We start from the raw sequence: 18,519 nt of genomic DNA, 5'->3' as shown, positions 1-18,519 counted from the left end.
CGACTTCCGTCTTTATAACGAATGGAGAAAAGTGGAAGTCACGTATGCTGTAAAGCAGTCAGTAAATTTGTAGTTTTTTTTGTGTGGCAGGGTTCCTCCCACCCTCCTCATAGTTAATTAGTTCCGGTGAAAGCGATACAGACCTCTTCAAGAAATAAAAGTGTCATTCAATTAGTTGTCAATCAACATATCACAAACGCTATGAACATATTTTATAAAAGTTGAAAAGTTACCTACGACGCCAGGTCGTAGGAGGTTAAGGATCCGCCTCAGCCAATCAGGTGTGAACCAATCAATGGTTAATTGCTTGGAGCTGTCTTCCCCAGGTGACCTAATTGGACCACCATGCTACTAAAGTTAACAGGCGGCTCACAAGAATCACATGTATTTGTCTGGCTAATGAACATCATGTTGGGCCTTTTCCTATATTTCTCCCTGCTCCTGTCGTCTTCGCTTGCCATTCGGACTTTAAAGGATGGACCCATGATAGACAAAGATGGGAGAGAGTACAAGTCGCCCGTTATGAATGTCGATGCCATCAATGCGAAGGAAATCCAATTCAGGTTCTCGCCTTCTGTACGTGTGACGTGCACGCCGACGTTGATGGTGATACACGTGAAGGCTGACTTGTATGGGACGGGACATCGTGTAGCTCCCGGAGAAATTTTCCTGGGAGATGTTAAGTATTCAGGCCTCAGACAGTGCCAGGCCATCCGTGCTGGTGACTCTGAACTGATCATCAAGGCTGGGCTTCAGCACTGTGGCACCGAGCTATCCGTAAGTAACCCACTGGCAATGCATGAGACATTTGTGCGCTAGCTGAGTTTTGTAAAGCAAACATTTTCCACCTGCAGATGACTCACGACTCCATGATCTACTCAAACCAGCTGACCATTTCACCTTCTGTCCACCGTCACGGTATCACAAGGAAGACTCAAAGTGTTGTTCCCGTTTCCTGCCACTACAAAAGGTAACATTGACTACCCTGTCAAAACTGTATTGGGGTGTCTTCAGTTGGAGTTGACTTTTTGACGTGTTTTAATTAACGGCGTGTAGCGGATGATATTGTTGAGTAAAGTTCGCCGTGTTAGGCCGCTCGTCTCTCCTAACTCTTGCCCCGGGGTCCTCAATTAGCGGACCGCGGTCCACGACCAGACCACGACACCTCTGCGAGCCCAAGGACGAACGAAAAAAACGAGGGTTAAAAAAACTTCATCATTTGTATGACTAGCCGATCTCTATGCGCTACTATTCTATCACTAATTTGTTTCATTTTTAGTCATATCTTCCATGTTCTCACTTCTGTTGTCGTCTCTATGACAACGATGCGCTGATTGGCTGAGACCGCCTGCATGCTACTAGCTAGCGTGGATGGACCGCAGCAGTGTCGGCAACCTCAAACACCAGTCGCACCCGGCACTTTGCAATCTGTTTGTACATGCTGTCGTTTACTTTTTTTCAATTCAAGAACTTTATACTGTGAGCAAATGTGATTTATTTCCCCGTGTTACCCCGGCACTCTCGCTGCATGTGGGATACGTTCAAGATGCCTCCAGTAGAAGACCAAATCTTACAAAATGGCATGCTCAAAGTTGACCAAGAGAAGTGGACAATGAAAATGGCCGTTTCAATGAGTATTGAAATAACAAATATGCGTCCATTTGCTTAATATGCTTAAAGACAGTTGCTGTCATAAAAAGTGAAAATGTGAAACGGCATTATGTTAGAGCACAGCTCTGTTGAAGATGTTTCCTCCTAAATCAGAATTGAGAGGGCAAGAAATTAACAGGTTGAAGCAGTCATATCAAGAGTCAAGCAAGGTTATTGTTAAATCTATGACGCAACAACAAATTGCAACGGAGTGCTCACTCAGTGTCTGGGTGTTGGCCAAACATAAACCGATCTCTGATGGAGATATAATAAGAGTGCATGACTGAAGTGATGGCAGCAATGTTCGGAGGAAATGACAAAAATCAAACGAATCTGATTTGCACGCACTGAAGTACTGGCTGATGTGAGTAAACTGCTTTGTGACCCCCTATGCAATTTCTCTGATTGAGCAGTGTTTTTCAGTTAAGGTTACTGTCAATAATTGTTTGCACCTTAATGACAGCGCTTGTCATTTGCTCTGAACAAGTGAACTGTACTACATACACCTTTTTTTTTTTTTTTTTTTTTTGTCCAGCAGTGTTTTAGTTACAAGATATACTGTCAAGTTATTGTTTGGACCTTGATGACAGATCTTGTCAATTAGTGTACATGTGTAAACATTGTACTTGCATGTTTTTTTTAAGTAAAAAAAAATTGTTTAATCAGAATGAACATTTTTGTTTGGTCAAAAGAAAACCACCTTCGACCTGCCTTGTACTTGACAGACATCAATAAATGGAACCATGTGTGTATGAAATATTGTGTACCTTCAAGATTTGTATTTGACTGTGGCTAGTTAACCCCCCCGAACACAACATTCTACGGGTGAATTATGAACATATAATGAAGGGTCACCACAAGCGACGTATTTTAAATCTTGTATCTATTCAGGACAAATGATGTGAGCAGTCAGCCTCGAGTGCCACCTCAGCTTCATGACTCATCTACCAAAAGCCAATCAGAGGCCTCTGCCTTCACCCTCAGGCTGATGTCCGGTATGTGAGAGCATCATTGTCTTGTTGGTGTGTACGGTATCTTTTAACATTTATGTAATCTAGATGACTGGACAAGACTGAGGCTGTCTAATGTTTTCTACCTCGGAGATGTGCTCAATGTGGAGGCGGCATACATCAGTCCTGTTCCAGAACAAAAACGACTCTTCATTGATAACTGTGTAGCAACTCTGAGCCCAGATGCAACATCAGTACCCCGATACTATCTAATTGAAAACAATGGGTACAGTTCAGTCAGTCACTATCTGCGCTTCTACTGTGATGACTTTTTTTTTTTTTTTTTTTTTTTTCTCGCCCCTCCCCCCCTTCTCAGATGTTTGACAGACTCAAGACAGCGTGGATCAAAAGCTCGTTTCCTGGCCAGGACAAGGGCGGATGTACTCCAGCTGCAACTTGACGCTTTTCTGTTTCAGCATGATGAAAGGAATACTGTGAGTTGCTCACTGGCCAGGCTGAAATTTCAATTTCTATGCTTCAAACGGTGGTTCATTCCCAGCTGTTTTTAACGTGCCGACTGAAAGCCACCTCTGAAATGTGGAAGAGCAGCCCTGTCAACAAGGCCTGCACTTATGTGCAATCAAGGTGACTGCTTTGACACTATCTGAACTAAAATTCTCTCTGTACATGTACGTGATGCACAAAGGCATGTAATCCTCATTCAGAAGAATTGAAATTTGAGCCCTCACTGCATGCCACTTACTAAATCAGCAATCCAATATTCCAGATGGGAAGATGTGGATGGGATGCCTGACGTGTGCCGTTGCTGTGATGGCACCTGCAAGCAAAATGCCCCTAAACGTTTGAAGTCTGACAGTAAGATTCAACCTAAGCTATTGTTATCTTTGTGCTGCAAATACACAATTAGCTTGACTTGTGTGTTTTTGTTTTTGTTTTTTGCAGGTAAAAACACATGTGACATTGTCGTTCTGGGCCCTCTTGTGATTCTACTCAACAAATAAGTTTTGTCAATGCAATAAATGGTCCTTTTTTCAACTGTCTTTGGTTTTATTTTATCATTGAGAATCCTGGGTAACCTAGTGGGATCTTCACTAGCATGTGTGAGGTTCATGATTGGATAATTAATCTTGGGACCAATATCCACTATTGATAAAATTGCAGATGAGGTGGAAAATTCTCTTAACCCTTCATTGCCAAATGTATGACATTTCATACACCTAAAATTTCATGATTTTGCGACTAATTCCGAATTTTGACATTTCTTTTTGAAAGGAAAAAAAAATGCCTGCAAGTCAACATATGCCTGTGCAGGTTCCATTGGGGGGGGGGGGGCAGGATTTGGCAATGGTTAGATATTGGAGTGCTCATTATACATATTCATTTTGACCTTTTTACAAATTTGGATAAAAAGGTTTCATTAGAACCTTATTTTTTTCAAATTTTAGGATTCTGATAATGTTGCAGGTATTTAAGGGTTTGTTGTGATTCAGATGGTTTGCTGCATTTGTACTTTCCCCACAACTTTTTTGGGCCATATTTTACATTGGTAGGGTGTCGGTTACATTGTCAAAATACATGGTTGAAACCACTCGGGTGACTTGACCTTTTACTCTGAGACGTCAAATTTGGCCTAATTTCAGAATTGTCCATTATGCATGTGTGATACACCATTGGAAAGTTTAAAATCTAAATTTTTCTGGGGGGGTGTACAGGAGGGCATGTAGAATTTTTTTTTTTTTTTTTTTTATGGCAAAACCCTAACTGGAGGTGAGCACATACCGTAATTAATGCTGAAGCACAATAAGTCACTGGAAAACAATTTAGCATGTTACGGTGTTGAACCAAAAGAGGGCGCAATTAGATTGTGATATGTGAAGAGGTGTGCATGGAAACTTGTGACAAGAATTGTTGGCTAGTTGTTGAGAGTTGGTTCTCTGTTGGCCACATTAAAAAATGTGTGATAAGGAATTAAAAGACGTTTGTGTGGGAATCGTGGCTAGAGGATATAACAGTCACGACTGGCTTGTACGTTATCTTGAATAATTTCGTAGTCACATGGGATTGAAAATTTGACCAATTAAAAGGCAAAGTTAAAGAATAAAACCGATTAAACTTGCATACATCTTCTCCCAGCATATTTGCTTCGGTGTAGGAACTTTGAAACTGGAACTGTTTGCTATCGGACCTATTCACGAGCGGACAAGGTTGACGCATGCGTATTGTCAATAAGTGTTGACCACTTTTATTAGATTTGCTTTAGGGCTGCCTCATATTTCATTATTTTGCTTATGCAATATAGCGACTGCAAACCAAGGTTTCAACGACACTCGACTACAAAATAGGCCATCAGACAGCGCCTGTGCTTTTTTGTGTGTGTGCTGCGTTTAGACCATGTTTACATCCCAGACGTCGTCGTTCCAGGATTCCATAGACGTGGAGGAGAAAGATGACTTCGACAGCGAGGAGATTGCGGCTTACGGCCAGAGGACTCAATTGAACTGCTACTATGCCATTTATCTCTACGAGGGAACGAGGTATTTTATTTTATTTTATTGTACTATTTAGCGTGAAGATGTCTATCTACTTTAGGGTTGCAGCTATCGATTTTTTAGTAGTCGATTAATCGATGAAGTATTTAGTTCGAATAATCGAGTATTCGGATAAGGAACATAAAAAATGCAAATACCTGAGCTGAGCCTCCAGCGGTGTAGAAAAATAAATGAATGAGGATCTATGTACAACAAAAGAACAATTGGCTAACTTACATAGCAAAAGTCCGCTAGCTTAAATGCTATAAAATGCTAACTTTTTTTTTTTTTTTTTTTTTAACACAATGCTCTTAACAAATAGATCTGATTCAGACACATATTCCAACAACAACAACAAAAAAACAGCTAAATATACCTATAAACTAAATTACAATTGCATTTAGGGGTGTAACCAAACACAGAAATCTCGGTTCGGTACGTACCTCAGTTTTTGGGTCACGGTTCGGTTCATTTTCGGTACAGTAAAAAACAAAATGCAAAATATAAATGTGCTAGTTGTTTATTACACACTTTTGTGCTTTCAACGATAGGAACATTGGCCTATACAAAGCTAGAATTCTGATCAAAAAGTAGCGGGTATTTAAAGATCCAACAACAATTTGCCTTTCAGACCCCGCGTATAGACCCTACTCACCTACGTCACAAAATGGGCGTGTCGCTGTTTCCGGCCGCCATATTGTACCTCTTTTTCAGACCTATTCTCATTGTTTTCTATTAGTCGAGCAAGTTATAGAGCAATTCATGGAAGCCCCGGTGTTATCTGACGCTGTAAACTCATTGGATCCGTTGCATAAAAGGCGTTACGTGGAAAAGCTTCAGTTTATCCATTCGCCAGATCCGTATTTGATGCCTAAATCGATGTTTTTCGACCCGCTGGCTTCGCCTGACATCTGATACCCACACAAAATCAGCCTATTCTCACGAAAGTTTGAAAAACTTTAAGAGCTTGGAGGCTTATAAATGCTACGTTGCTGGTTAGGTGAAACACGTCCTCGTACACGAAAATTCGGCAGGAATCTTGTGCTCGGAAGGTGAGTTACGAAATTTTCAATTGAAAATCTTTTGTTCTTGCTAACATCCACTGTCAAGTCTAATGTATTTCATGTCATTTGTCAATGGAGCTAGGGCTTTTAATGTTTATATGGTTTAGCGATAGCACTAACTACATACATACGTGTATGTTGTCGGCGATTAGCCTAGCAATGATCTTAATTGTGGTTGTCAGCCCGAAACCCTCTAAATATATATTAAATGCATCTTACCAGATATAAAATGACTACTACATAATCTGTGGTAGTCGTTTGGAGCCCAGTTGTCTCGTCGAATTGCAGCAGTCAATCGCGGCCTCCTCTTCGTGTCTCTCGGAATACGGTAAAAATTCAAGTCTCTCCGTCTATCTTCTCTGTTTTTGCAACCGACCGCCACACACGACTTCACCATTTTGAGTATTAATGTTGACGAGCAGTAAAACGTGCAATAATAGGAAGAATTTACGAAGCGCTAATGCATTTCTATGGCGAGTATGCGGACATCATGGCGCGGGGGCGTGGCTGTGACGTCACGTGAGTAGGGTCTATTGGTCACCTTTCTTTCTGAAAGAAAGAAGAAAAAAGAAGTCCTGTGCTAAAGAGAAAAGCAATCCCAATGACAAAGATTTTAACATGTATTTTACAAATGAAATGCCTCAATGAATCATTTCTTTTTCTTATGAACGGTTTTCAAAAGCTTTATTGATGGATTTTCTCAAGTTTAAGCGCCACACAGAAATTAATACATTTAATTGTGTAAGCAGGATCTGTGTATCATTATTTAATTACCGGTGTTTTAGCTCATTTCAATTTATTTTATTTAAATGGGCTATTATTTATTTTATTATGTGTTTATATTTTACAAATGTGATGTGGTATTCTTTTATATTGTATATTTTATGTTGTATAACTTTAGTTCCTATTTGAATATTAGTTCCTACTTGTTTTGTTGTGGTAGGAGTGTTTTGTATTGAACACGGGGCCGTGTTGGCTATTATTATAGCAGAGAAGACAGCAGTAAATCAACAAAGGCAAGTCAACTGTGCCCCGATCTACCACTCAAGAGATCTGATGGACTCAAAAAGTTAGTAACGATTGCATATTAGTTTGAAAATCGACCGGATCCACCGTATTATTACACAAGTGACTTCCGGCCCGATCCCAGCTAGTAGTATTGACGCAAGAGGGCCGCTCTCGCGTCAAATATTAAACTCTGCCTTTCTTTTCGCGTGCGTTGCGTTGAGCCGCTTCTGGGACGCATCGAGCACGCGGCCGCAATGCGACTGGTGTGCATTGGCTGATTGACTCTTACGCCGCGTTTCACTGCGTTCTCGCGGCGGCCACGTTGTCGCGCCGTTGACGCTTCTGGACTGTCCTACCGTGTTGGTCCTCATTATAGTAGAGAAGAAGGAGTAAATATAATCTACACAAAGAAACTGTAACCCGATCGACTCACAGCCTCAAAAAGTAAGGGTTATATTACGTCAGAAACTCGTTCGGTACGCGTCCGTTCCGGACCGACTACCACGTACCGAAACGGATCAATACTACATGTACCGTTACACCCTTAATTGCATTTAAAAAAAAAAAAACTTTAGCTAAGTTTTTGTTTGAGCCAATGTTGGTCTTAACAGGGAGCCGCTGGATTCAGCCATGTGAAATGAGGCAGACTAGAGGCAGTGTATCCACCCAAATCAATAAAGCTAAATGCAAACACTTTCAAAACAAACCATTACAACGCCACTTTAATTAAACGAATACTCGAAGCAGCAAAATTTAATTAGAATCTTTTTTTCTAATCGAATACTCGAGTTACTCGATTAATAGTTGCAGCACTAATCTACTTTGTCCCATGGCTGCCAGTAAAGGTGATGGACGGCCAATCCATTTGAACTGGGAGAGGCTATTGGTATCATGTTTCATCACCATTGACGGCGATGGACGTCCAATCCATTTGAACTAAATTTCAAACAGTTTGGACGTCCATGGCCGTCAATGGCACTGAAACGTGATCATTCACTGCCAGCCCTCCAATGGCATCACTACACTAAGCAGGTGACGATGATGAAAGTGCATGTTGTCGTAGATCGGAGGCTACCGAGGAAAATGCGGCTTGGAACCAGAGACGTGCAGATTCCACAACCAGTCAGGAGGACTTTAGGTAATCCAGGAGCAGTGTGCCCCGCCCCGGCCGCCGCCTTTCCTTCTCTCACTTTTGCCGCAGGCTGCCACAGGAATCAACATTGCATCTGTTTTCATGTCATTGTGACTCTGTCGGCGAGCGTTTCCTACTAACTCGCCTGCTCGATGTGATGTTGGCTGTAAAACTGAATGATTCGTGCTATGCTGTGACTCAGCTGTGTGTACTGTGTTTGTGTAGCTTTCTCCATCGGCTTCTTCATGGCCCACGGCAGCGCGTATCCATACTGACCACTGCGCCTTCCGCCCCACAGCTTGACTCTGATTGACAGCAGCCTGCCAATGGAGGCGGAACCGGAGCTGCGCACGTACATCTCAAGGAGGCTGAGCAAAGGGGCCCTGCTCGGAGGCATGGGCAACATTGCCACCGTGGAGCTCAGGTTGGCCACACACGCAAGGATTTAGTCCTATCTGAACTTCACCAACTTGCGTGTTTCTCGGATTTGCAGTCTTCCAGAGCAGGCCGTGGGCTGCTACTGCTGCCTTCTCGAGCAGCAAACGTCTCCGGAGCAACCTGACGCTGACGGCAATGGACACGTTATCTGCTTCTTGGGGGGCTCTGAAAAAGGACTCAATTTATATCCTTTTATTCCCGCTTGTAAAAATGTCCTATTTTAAATCTGAACTAATAAGGCATTGGACAGTATCAGATTCTGATCTGATGACAACCATGAGCAAAAATATCACTGTTTAAAGCTCTAAAATGTAAAATTTTGAAATTTGGGGGGGTTAAAATGCAACTTTATTTCCATTGAATTTTAATTAATTACTTTTAAACAACGTTTGTGTGCTGAACCCAGCATAAGATGAAATTGAATCAAAACATTGGGGGGGGGAATTTAATACCGGCTAAATATTTTGTCTGCTCTTTGTATTGTCAGTAAAATTGAATTGTTTCCAGATTCTTTGTTCATCTCTTCCGTCTTGACTGCATGACTCGTAGATGTGTGAGTGTGACTGTAGCGTGTTTAAGCCAACACTAAAACCTTCATTTTAAAAAAGCTTGGTATACAATGGGGCAAATAAGTATTTAGTCAGCCACCAATTGTGCAAGTTCTCCTACTTGAAAAGATTAGAGAGGCCTGGAATTGTCAACATGGGTAAACCTCAACCATGAGAGACAGAATGTGGGGAAAAAAACAGAAAATCACATTGTTTCATTTTTAAAGAATTTATTTCCAAATTAGAGTGGAAAATAAGTATTTGGTCACCTAAAAACAAGCAAGATTTCTGGCTGTCAAAGAGGTCTAACGAGGCTCCACTTGTTACGTGTATTAATGGCACCTGTTTTAACTTATTATCGGTGTAAAAGACACCTGTCCACAACTCTCAGTCAGTCACACTCCAAACTCCACTATGGCCAAGACCAAAGAGCTGTCGAAGGACACCAAAGACAAAATTGTAGACCTGCACCAGGCTGGGAAGACTGAATCTGCAATAGGTAAAAGGCTTGAGGTAAAGAAATCAACTGTGGGAGCAATTTTTAGAAAAGGGAAGATTTACAAGACCACTGATAATCTCCCTCGATCTGGGGCTCCATGCAAGATCTCACCCCGTGGCATCAAAATGATAACAAGAACGGTGAGCAAAAATCCCAGAACCACACAGGGGTACCTATGTGAATGACCTACAGAAAGCTGGGACCACAGCAGGGGTCGCGTTAACCGAATATTTTTCCGTTGTTGACCGGTTTTTTAAAACGGTGACGGAAAAAACTGAAGTCCGTCCGTCATTTTGACAGGTTGCAATTCACACCCCAGACCACAGGGTGGCGAGTGAGCATATTAATTAGCTATTGTCTCTCTTGATGCATGACGTCGTTGGCCTTACTCGGAAAAATGTCAAGGCAACTGAGTGTTTGCCTGGCACGGCCAGACTGTTCTCCCTGTATTTTTCAAACCATGAGAGAAAAGTCTGGGACACAGCCTCTCGAGCAGGTACAAAATCAATCGACAAATCAGATTTGTTTATTTGCGTGACGTGTTCTTCACGAGCAACGTCACTCTTGCGCGCCGAAAGTCGTCTCTACAACAACACGGATGGCGAACGGGAGAGCCAAGAATATGTTCCAATCCGCGGTAAATTCAGTTTTAAATGAGCTAAAACACATCGACACGAGTCATTGACAACAGTCTGTCTTGCGCTAGCCATGTTGAATAAACTCTGTTCTCCTCGTATGTTTACTTCTGCGCGCAAGTCCCTCGTCCTGCCCTCGTCGCTTTGCTAACGGCACATCTGCCCGTCGCTGATTGGTGCACTCCGCTGTCTGTTTGCCTCTTGTTAAGCTTGTTCGGACAGAATATTAATTAAAAATGAATGAAAACTAAATACTATTGAATATGTCATTATTATCATTTTTAAAATGTGACGGGTAAAAATAGATTATGACCGGATTTTTATGACACTGTCAGTCAAAATGACAGACAACGAAAAAGTCTAGCGCAACCTCTGGACCACAGTAACAAAGGCTACTATCAGTAACACACGCCGCCAGGGACTCAAATCCTGCACTGCCAGACGTGTCCCCCTGCTGAAGCCAGTACACATCCAGGCCCGTCTGCGGTTCACTAGAGAGCATTTGGATGATCCAGAAGAGGACTGGGAGAATGTGTTATGGTCAGATGAAACCAAAATAAAACTTTTTGGTAGAAACACAAGTTATCATGTTTGGAGGAGAAAGAATACTGAATTGCATCCGAAGAACACCGTACCCACTGTGAAGCATGGGGGTGGAACCATCATGCTTTGGGGCTGTTTTTCTTCAAAGGGACCAGGACAACTGGTCTGTGTAAAGGAATGAATCAATGGGGCCATGTATCCAGAGATTTTGAGTGAAAATCTCCTTCCTTCAGCAAGGGCATTGAAGATGAAACGTGGCTGGGTCTTTCAGCATGACAATGATCCCAAACACACAGCCAGGGCAACAAAGGAGTGGCTTGGTAAGAAGCATTTCAAGGTCCTGGAGTGTCCTAGCCAGTCTCCAGATCTCAACCCCATAGAAAATCTGTGGAGGGAGTTGAAAGTCCGTGTTGCCCAACAACAGCCCCAAAACATCACTGCTCTAGAGATCTGCATGGAGCAATGGGCCAAAATACCAGCAACAGTGTGTGAAAAGCTTGTGAAGAGTTACAGAAAACGTTTGGCCTCTGTTATTGCCAACAAAAGGTACATAACAATGTATTGAGATGAACTTTTGGTATTGACTGAATATTTTTCACCATGATTTGCAAATAAATTCTTTAAAAATAAAACAATTTGATTTTCTGTTTTTTTTTTTTTCCCACATTCTGTCTCTCATGGTTGAGGTTTACCCATGTTGACAATTACAGGTCTCTCTAATATTTCAAGTGGAAGAACTTGCACAATTAGCAGTTGACTAAATACTTATTTGCCCCACTGTACCTCCAAATCAGTAGCCTAATCTTAAACATGTTATGTCCCTTGACCGGATGCACATATAGGATGGAGCTTGATAAGTACGTACAAGGCTTGCAAAGCACTCTGCAATCATTCGAGGTACAGAAAAAAAGCTTCTATAAGAGATTCTTGAAGCGTTTTTTGTTGTTGTTTTTTTTACATTGACTTAATTTTTGTGCGACAGCCGCAAAACTTGGAGACGGAGTTGCGTCCATATCTTAGCCGCTGGTACGAAGAATCTGTCATGCACGTTTACCGTGTGGTGCAGCTGGTCCAGAACAACATCAGCTTCTTGCTGCATGCGGTAAGTGTCACAATAATGACATAATGAACATTTTTGATACCTGTTGAAAACACTATGTCTTCATAAAAGACAGTTGTTTTGTACATGCACACTCCCAATTCATTTAGGCTTTGAGTCACAATCACGTGGAGGTCACCAACGCAGATGACAGGACAAAAGCGGACATTTCCCGGTGAGTGAAGTTGTTGTCTGAGGCTACGTTCATACTACAGGTCTTAATGCACGAATCCAATTTTTTCGTGTTTTTCTGACTTGAGTGAGGCATTAACTTGACGGTCTGAACGTGATAAGTCGCACAGAACTGGACCATTTCAAATCCGATCTGGGTCACTTTTGTATGTGGTTCAAATCCGATCTGGGCCACATTTTTCCAGACTGTCGCAGCGTTCTGTACTGTCCAGTCTCTTAAATCGGAATTTGTGCAGCAATTACGTCATCAAAAGCGAGAGAGACGCTATGGTAGCGGTGCAGCTGCGCACACGGCTTTTTAGGAAGGGTCGGACTTGACAACAGTCATAAAAAAAATAAAAATGGGTTGAGGATAAGCCTGAGAATGATCGGTTTTCTGTCTGCTCCATATAAGCAATATTTCAAAATTGCTTACACGGCCGACAGTCAGGGCAAACTGCCAGTATGTGTGTGTGACATGCATGGACAGTGCGTGCATGCTATCGATCCATATACTTTGAATGTAAACCTAAACTGGGATTATTTCTGTTATTTGTGTCCGCTTTTTAAAAAGCAAAATATGATATCCCTGGAATGACGGATGACAGTTAGCATGTGTGGTCATTTGTTTTGATGCTTCTGCGCATGCGGGTCGTCTTGCTCAGTGCGTGTCGGACTGCCAATTAGTGCGCATGCGTAATACTTGGTCTCAATGGACACAGGCAGTCTGAACTGGCACGCCAAAAAAACAGATATGACAAAAAATCGGATTTGTGCATTAAGACCTGTAGTATGAACCTAGCCTTAGTGGCATGTTATAATGTGCATATTGATTGATTGTATTACCACACAGATTCATCAAAGCAGCTAGCTTGCAAGGCCTGTCGCAGCAAGACACTACAGCAGCCTCACTCTGCAAGGCCATGTCAGAAGACGCCCATTCCCACCTGACCCTCGACTGCTCCGTTACGCCGCCCACCCTCACAAACACTGGTAGGTTTTCACAGTGCATCAACTGTTTCATCAGTGACATGTATTTTATGCTATTCCAGTTAGTAACCGTTTCTGTGATGACTGGAGTCAAGCCTTCTTGAACGCAGCAGAACGGGCAAACCCATTCCTACTTAGGCAGATCCTGGAAAACTTCAAACTGAAGGTAGAACGACATACGTCACGGATTCCATTTCGAGGCGACTCACTGACGTTTGAATCTCCCCGCAGGCTATCCAGGACATGAATAGCCTGAAGCGCTTCGTGCGCCAGGCCGAGATGAGCCACTACGCGTTGTTTCGCTGCTGCCAGTTCTTGCAGGGCTGCGGCAACGGCGACGTGCTCCTGCAAAACGCCATGGCAGAGCACAGCGACCTGCCCGAAGCCTGCCGCATTATCACCGTCCTCGAGGAGTTCCTCAGGGAGCAGTCGCAGGCCTGATTGCCATTCCGACATTAAGTCATCGCTTGTTGCCTCCTGATATTCTAAATACATTTTGCCAGCAGGGAAAATTGTATTTTTACTATATAGACCACCCATTAATCCACTTGTAAATGTGAAAATTTAAAAAATGAATAGTTTTAATATGGTTGTAAAGTTAGATGTGCATAATCTTTAATTCTTCAGGAGTTTACAGTACTGTATGATGAAACGCTATGTGCTAACTGACGAAATGTATCATCTTGAATTGTTTAATTTTTGTCAAATTTTTTTTTTTTTAACTCTTACAGGGTGTCACTAAAAAGCGAGCACCCTAACCTCAACTTTTCTTCTGCAGCACTTTTTAAAACAATCACAACTGTGACAGTGCTGTCCAAAAGGTTGTTCGTGAAATGCCTATTTTAATTTACAATTAAAAGCACCATTTGTATTTAGACTTTTTGATGCGTCAGTACTATATATTTGTTTCAAATGTAAGTTTGCAATTGTTCTTTCAATTAAGAATGCTGTTATTAATGTATTCATGTATGTACCAAGTAGTTTTCACAAATGCTTTGTGATCAGTCATTCACTATGTTTGCCTGTGTTTAAAGTTTGTGCAATTTGATGCTGTACTGTGAATTTAAACTGTAATAAACCAGTGAAGTGAAGCTGTTGGCATTTTCTAGAACAACATATCAACGGGTGTAAATGTGATTTATTAGATATTTAAAATCATTTGACTTGTGAAATTAGCCGCCATTTGACCCAATAAACAATGTTTCAGAACGCAGTGGAAGAAAACACTTGGTAAGTGTAACCTTGTGGTAATAATAGCAATCTAACAAATGAGAAGTAAAGCTTTCATTGAAAACAAACAGGAATAACTGACTGTGCTAAATAGAAAAATACATGGGAAACATATCTGTAGTATTTGAACCACTCAAAACCGAAAATAGACGTTAATAAATTAAAACGGCTGCATGACATCCATGAGTGTTAAAAGTTTGTTTGGACGTCACTAGGTGGGATTAGAGGCCACCATGTTTGCTAAAACGCGTCTGGACTACATCCATGACATACTGCATATACACATCTATTAACACACTAGTCCCTTTGTGTCTGCCTCTACTAATACTTGACCTGAGAAGAAACTAAACACAAGGTCATAGTTTGAGGATGGACTGATAGGCAATCACAAGTTGTATTTTACAACTCCTTCAAAACCAAAAAGAGATATTGACACTTCATGTTTAAATGCATATAAAATAGTTTCTTGCAAATAGAGAGGATGAATGGGGTTGACGGTGGGATCAAGCAGTAGGCAACCCGATCGGTCACCAGTCTTTCAGGTGAGGGACAAGAAACCACAAGGGACAAGGATGCGGGGGTCTCCTGCCGTCACATCACCGATGTTTGAGAAGCGCTCTGTACATGGCGAAGCCCAACACGGCAAATACGGTGGCACCGACGCTGGCCCGCAACCAGAAAGTCGAGTTTTTCAGGTCAGCTTGAGCCATATGCCTGTTCAAACGACAACACAACGCGGCTGAGTTGGCAACATTTACAATAGTTTTAATCCAACAGAACAGACTTCATACATACTAATAGTGCTTTATGATAGGACAACATATTGCCAAAAGGATAGTTTACTATCTGTCATCAGGTACTAAAAATAGACAACTTTGCACTACATTAATGTAATTAAAATAGCCATAGTGGTATCTTCGAACAGCCTCTGGATGTCACCTAGCGGTGTGACAAAATATCGAAATGGTGATATATCGTGATACTTTGCATCCTAAACTGTTATCTATACACTCATGCCATTGAAGACGCTCAACGCCGAATCCATTAATACTGGGAAGGGCGAAAAAGTTCCTTCATTCGAAACCTGAGCATTCACAGTCACTCGTTCTGATTTTCGGGGCATTTACAGGTCACTTTCTGTTGAGCTTGAGTCACTGCCTATTCAATCCCAGGTCACTTCCTGTTCTGTAACCCGAAAACAACAGGAAGTGACCCAAAAAATGCACCCCGAATCAACAGGAAGTGACTGAAAATCAACAGCCAATCAACCTGAAATGGCCCAAAATTACCTCATTACCTTCCATTGGCTGCCACTGACGGCCATAGAAGTGGGAGGGGTTCATTTGCTGCCACCCACCCCGTTCAAAAGGATTGGACGTCTACTAGAGATACTTACAGTGGAAAGATGAAGCTAGCTTGTTTTTCTGTTTATTAGTTGTTTTGTAGAATATTCTAGAATGATTTCCTGACCAATGGCGTACCGCACGCATGCTATTTTTAGACCGTGACGTCGCATCGTAAAGCCTAAGTGGGACATTATAGACCTGCCCTCGCATAGAAACAACGTAATTTGTGCCACTTTTCTCCGGTAATCTTTCAAAAACGAACATGCCGATCACGCATTGCTTTTTTGGAACTTGTAGAAACGACTCTAGACATTACGACACATGAAGGATGTTTTCTTCATACGTTTCCGGAAACCAAAAACTCGGGAGGAAAAAATGTGAAGATCAAATCAACTTGCGCGGACTTTAACACCAGCTCGGTGAATCCATTCACATTTCATATGCAGTCAACATTTTGTTGGGTTGTCATGGTCTTTCAGAGGACAAAGAGGTAAGCCATTTTTATATTAACTTATTTTTTTTGCGTAACGTTGTGCCGTACTGTTCTGTCTGACAATGAATGACCTGAAAAGAATTATAATGGTATCCGACTGCCACTGTTACAGTTTCTGTTATATATATATATATATATATATATAAAACACAACTTTAGTAAGGGGGAAGTGTAAATAAAATATAGAATTAAGATTTGTTATCAATGAAAAAATTAAAAGTGTTCGTTGGCGGTCACTGAGTAGCATTTGCGATCGCTACACAGAGCTAACTAAATTAACCCCAAGAACGGTAAGAGACATAGGACAACCAGAGGATATATAAGAAAGACAGGGCTGATGGTAAAGGATAGCTTGTTGAAACAGGAGAATGTCATTGTCAGTCGCGTCGATAAAAAAGCTATGGCTATGCTTAGTTCGGCTCGTTTTTTTCGTCTTTTTCAGCCTTCGACACTCAAGCCATCTCTTTAACTGAACATTTTTATGTTCTTCCACATTTGCCAGTGAATTTGGCACTGGACACATCATTTTCGGAGAGAATTGGTAGGTTTAGCTCTGTAAACATCTCCTTCGTACACGATTTCCATTCATTTCCTATTAGGGACAACCGGTGGCTTGTCCCTACTTAGCAACAGTAGTTAATGTCATGAATATTAATGAACGGAACTGACGTGTTGCTTGCGGTACGCCATTCATTGGTAATCATCATATGGCCATATCTTGAGATAGACGTTATCTTGAGCTTCGAATCGCAAATTGTATCGTATCGTGAAGTACGCAGAGGTTCCCACCCCTAATATCACCAATGCTGCTCAACAATCATAATTTTCATTTATTGGCCAATTATTATTCATTTCTATCACCTCTTATATATATATATATATATATTTGGGGGGGGCTGCCATAATTGTCTAATTTTTCACCAAATAATTTAAAAATATATACAGTCTATCACGAAAGTGAGTACACCCCTCGCATTTCTGCAGATATTTAAGTATATCTTTTCATTGGACAACACTGACAAAATGGCACTTGGCACAATGAAAAGTAGTCTGTGTGCAGCTTATAGAATAGAGTTAATTTATTTTCCCCTCAAAATAACTCAAAATATAGCCATTAATATCTAAACCCCTGGCAACAAAAGTGAGTACACCCCTTAGTAAATACGTAAATCCCTAAATTGCAAAGGGCTTCCTCCTGGGGTGATAGCCATGCACACCAATTGGATGTATGGTCTGAGCACTAAAAGGTGACCCCCCCCCCCCCCCCCCCCCCCCACCTCTTCAATCTCTTGACCAATGCTGACAGCACTCCTGTAACGAGTCACTTGACATTCTGGAGGGAAAATGACAAGCAGTACTCAATTTGGACATTCAGGAATGTACATATTTACTAACGGGTGTACTCACTTTTGTTGCCAGGGGTTTGGATATTAATGGCTATATTTTGAGTTATTTTGAGGGGAAACTAAATTAACTGTTATATAAGCTGCACACACACTTCATTGTGTCAAAGTGTCATTTTGTCAGTGTTGTCCCATGAAAAGATATAATATCTGCAGAAATGCAAGGGGTGTACTGTACTCACTAATGTGCTACACTGTATACGCATTATATCATAGGATATCTATATTATGATATAAAATGGCCCATTTGGTGATAGATTCTTTCCCCGTATCGCAAAGCACTGTAGAGTTAGCGTGCCAAAATAAACATTACAATCATAAACACGATTATAATAGGGTGACAGTTTGTGAAAAATTTTAGGTCGATTTTCGGTGATCAGCTGAGAGTATTTTTCTCAATAATACATGGCGGGAATGGACATGACAATAGCCAATCACTCAAACTTTTTCTACTCGACTTCAGCTTGAAGAACAAATGGAAAACAAAATGACCAAGTTCTCAACTTGACAGGAATGACTTTGAATCATCCTCCGAAAAATCTTATCATTGGAAGAAACAGTGGTGCAAATGTGTGTCAAAACAGCCCCCCCCCCCAAAAAAATAGTAGACCTTGTATTTTGTTTAATATTTACTTCATCTTAAAGGGTACCTCGGACTTAAAGACTTGTAGGCTCCAATAAGCCACTATTGTTCCCTTTTACTGAAATATGTTATGAGAAACACATAAAATATTGCCATTTATTTAAAAATATATATTATTTAGTCCATGT

At 41.4% G+C, this 18,519-nt stretch overlaps 3 protein-coding genes across 4 annotated transcripts in view; 2 read left to right on the top strand and 1 right to left on the bottom strand.

The window, feature by feature from the left end:
• Nucleotides 1-367: 367 nt before the first annotated feature.
• Nucleotides 368-3,656, top strand: LOC130904626 (zona pellucida sperm-binding protein 3-like). Its single transcript, XM_057817516.1, has 8 exons — nucleotides 368-777; nucleotides 855-970; nucleotides 2,542-2,645; nucleotides 2,709-2,886; nucleotides 2,977-3,094; nucleotides 3,160-3,245; nucleotides 3,388-3,476; nucleotides 3,564-3,656. Exons 1-8 carry the CDS (start codon nucleotides 400-402, stop codon nucleotides 3,620-3,622), a joined length of 1,128 nt encoding a protein of 375 aa, XP_057673499.1. The 5' UTR covers nucleotides 368-399; the 3' UTR covers nucleotides 3,623-3,656.
• A 1,149-nt stretch (nucleotides 3,657-4,805) lies between these two features.
• Nucleotides 4,806-14,367, top strand: c16h17orf75 (chromosome 16 C17orf75 homolog). The gene is made up of 10 exons (XM_057817380.1): nucleotides 4,806-5,155; nucleotides 8,285-8,359; nucleotides 8,652-8,777; nucleotides 8,847-8,979; nucleotides 11,857-11,913; nucleotides 11,999-12,118; nucleotides 12,226-12,290; nucleotides 13,140-13,279; nucleotides 13,339-13,442; nucleotides 13,508-14,367. The coding sequence occupies exons 1-10, from the start codon at nucleotides 5,013-5,015 to the stop codon at nucleotides 13,715-13,717; spliced, it is 1,173 nt and encodes a 390-aa protein (XP_057673363.1). The 5' UTR covers nucleotides 4,806-5,012; the 3' UTR covers nucleotides 13,718-14,367.
• LOC130904542 (mitochondrial Rho GTPase 1-A) overlaps nucleotides 14,256-18,519 on the bottom strand; it is a 22,575-nt gene continuing 18,311 nt past the window's right edge. The window contains exon 20 of one of the 2 annotated variants that reach the window (XM_057817378.1): nucleotides 14,256-15,220. In XM_057817378.1, coding sequence (XP_057673361.1) covers nucleotides 15,103-15,220 — 118 coding nt within the window. In that variant the 3' untranslated portion in view covers nucleotides 14,256-15,102. The remainder of the gene's footprint in view (nucleotides 15,221-18,519) is intronic. The other variant, XM_057817379.1, reaches the window with a different exon arrangement.

The sequence above is a fragment of the Corythoichthys intestinalis genome, chromosome 16 (genome assembly GCF_030265065.1).
Source record: "Corythoichthys intestinalis isolate RoL2023-P3 chromosome 16, ASM3026506v1, whole genome shotgun sequence".
In the NCBI taxonomy this organism is placed as follows: Eukaryota; Metazoa; Chordata; class Actinopteri; order Syngnathiformes; family Syngnathidae; genus Corythoichthys; species Corythoichthys intestinalis.
The sequence above is the reverse complement of the archived record's forward strand: the minus strand, read 5'-3'. Positions and strand labels throughout refer to the sequence as shown.

Bases quoted from the DNA above. Each gene is read 5' to 3' on its own strand.
- c16h17orf75 (XM_057817380.1), top strand. From the start codon at position 5,013: ATGTTTACATCCCAGACGTCGTCGTTCCAGGATTCCATAGACGTGGAG. The intron at 5,156-8,284 runs GTATTTTATTTT...ATGTTGTCGTAG, and splicing joins TATCTCTACGAGGGAACGAG to ATCGGAGGCTACCGAGGAAA. The intron at 8,980-11,856 runs CCTTTTATTCCC...GGATGCACATAT, and splicing joins AAAAAGGACTCAATTTATAT to AGGATGGAGCTTGATAAGTA.
- LOC130904626 (XM_057817516.1), top strand. From the start codon at position 400: ATGAACATCATGTTGGGCCTTTTCCTATATTTCTCCCTGCTCCTGTCG. The intron at 971-2,541 runs GTAACATTGACT...GTATCTATTCAG, and splicing joins GTTTCCTGCCACTACAAAAG to GACAAATGATGTGAGCAGTC. The intron at 3,095-3,159 runs GTGAGTTGCTCA...GTTCATTCCCAG, and splicing joins AGCATGATGAAAGGAATACT to CTGTTTTTAACGTGCCGACT.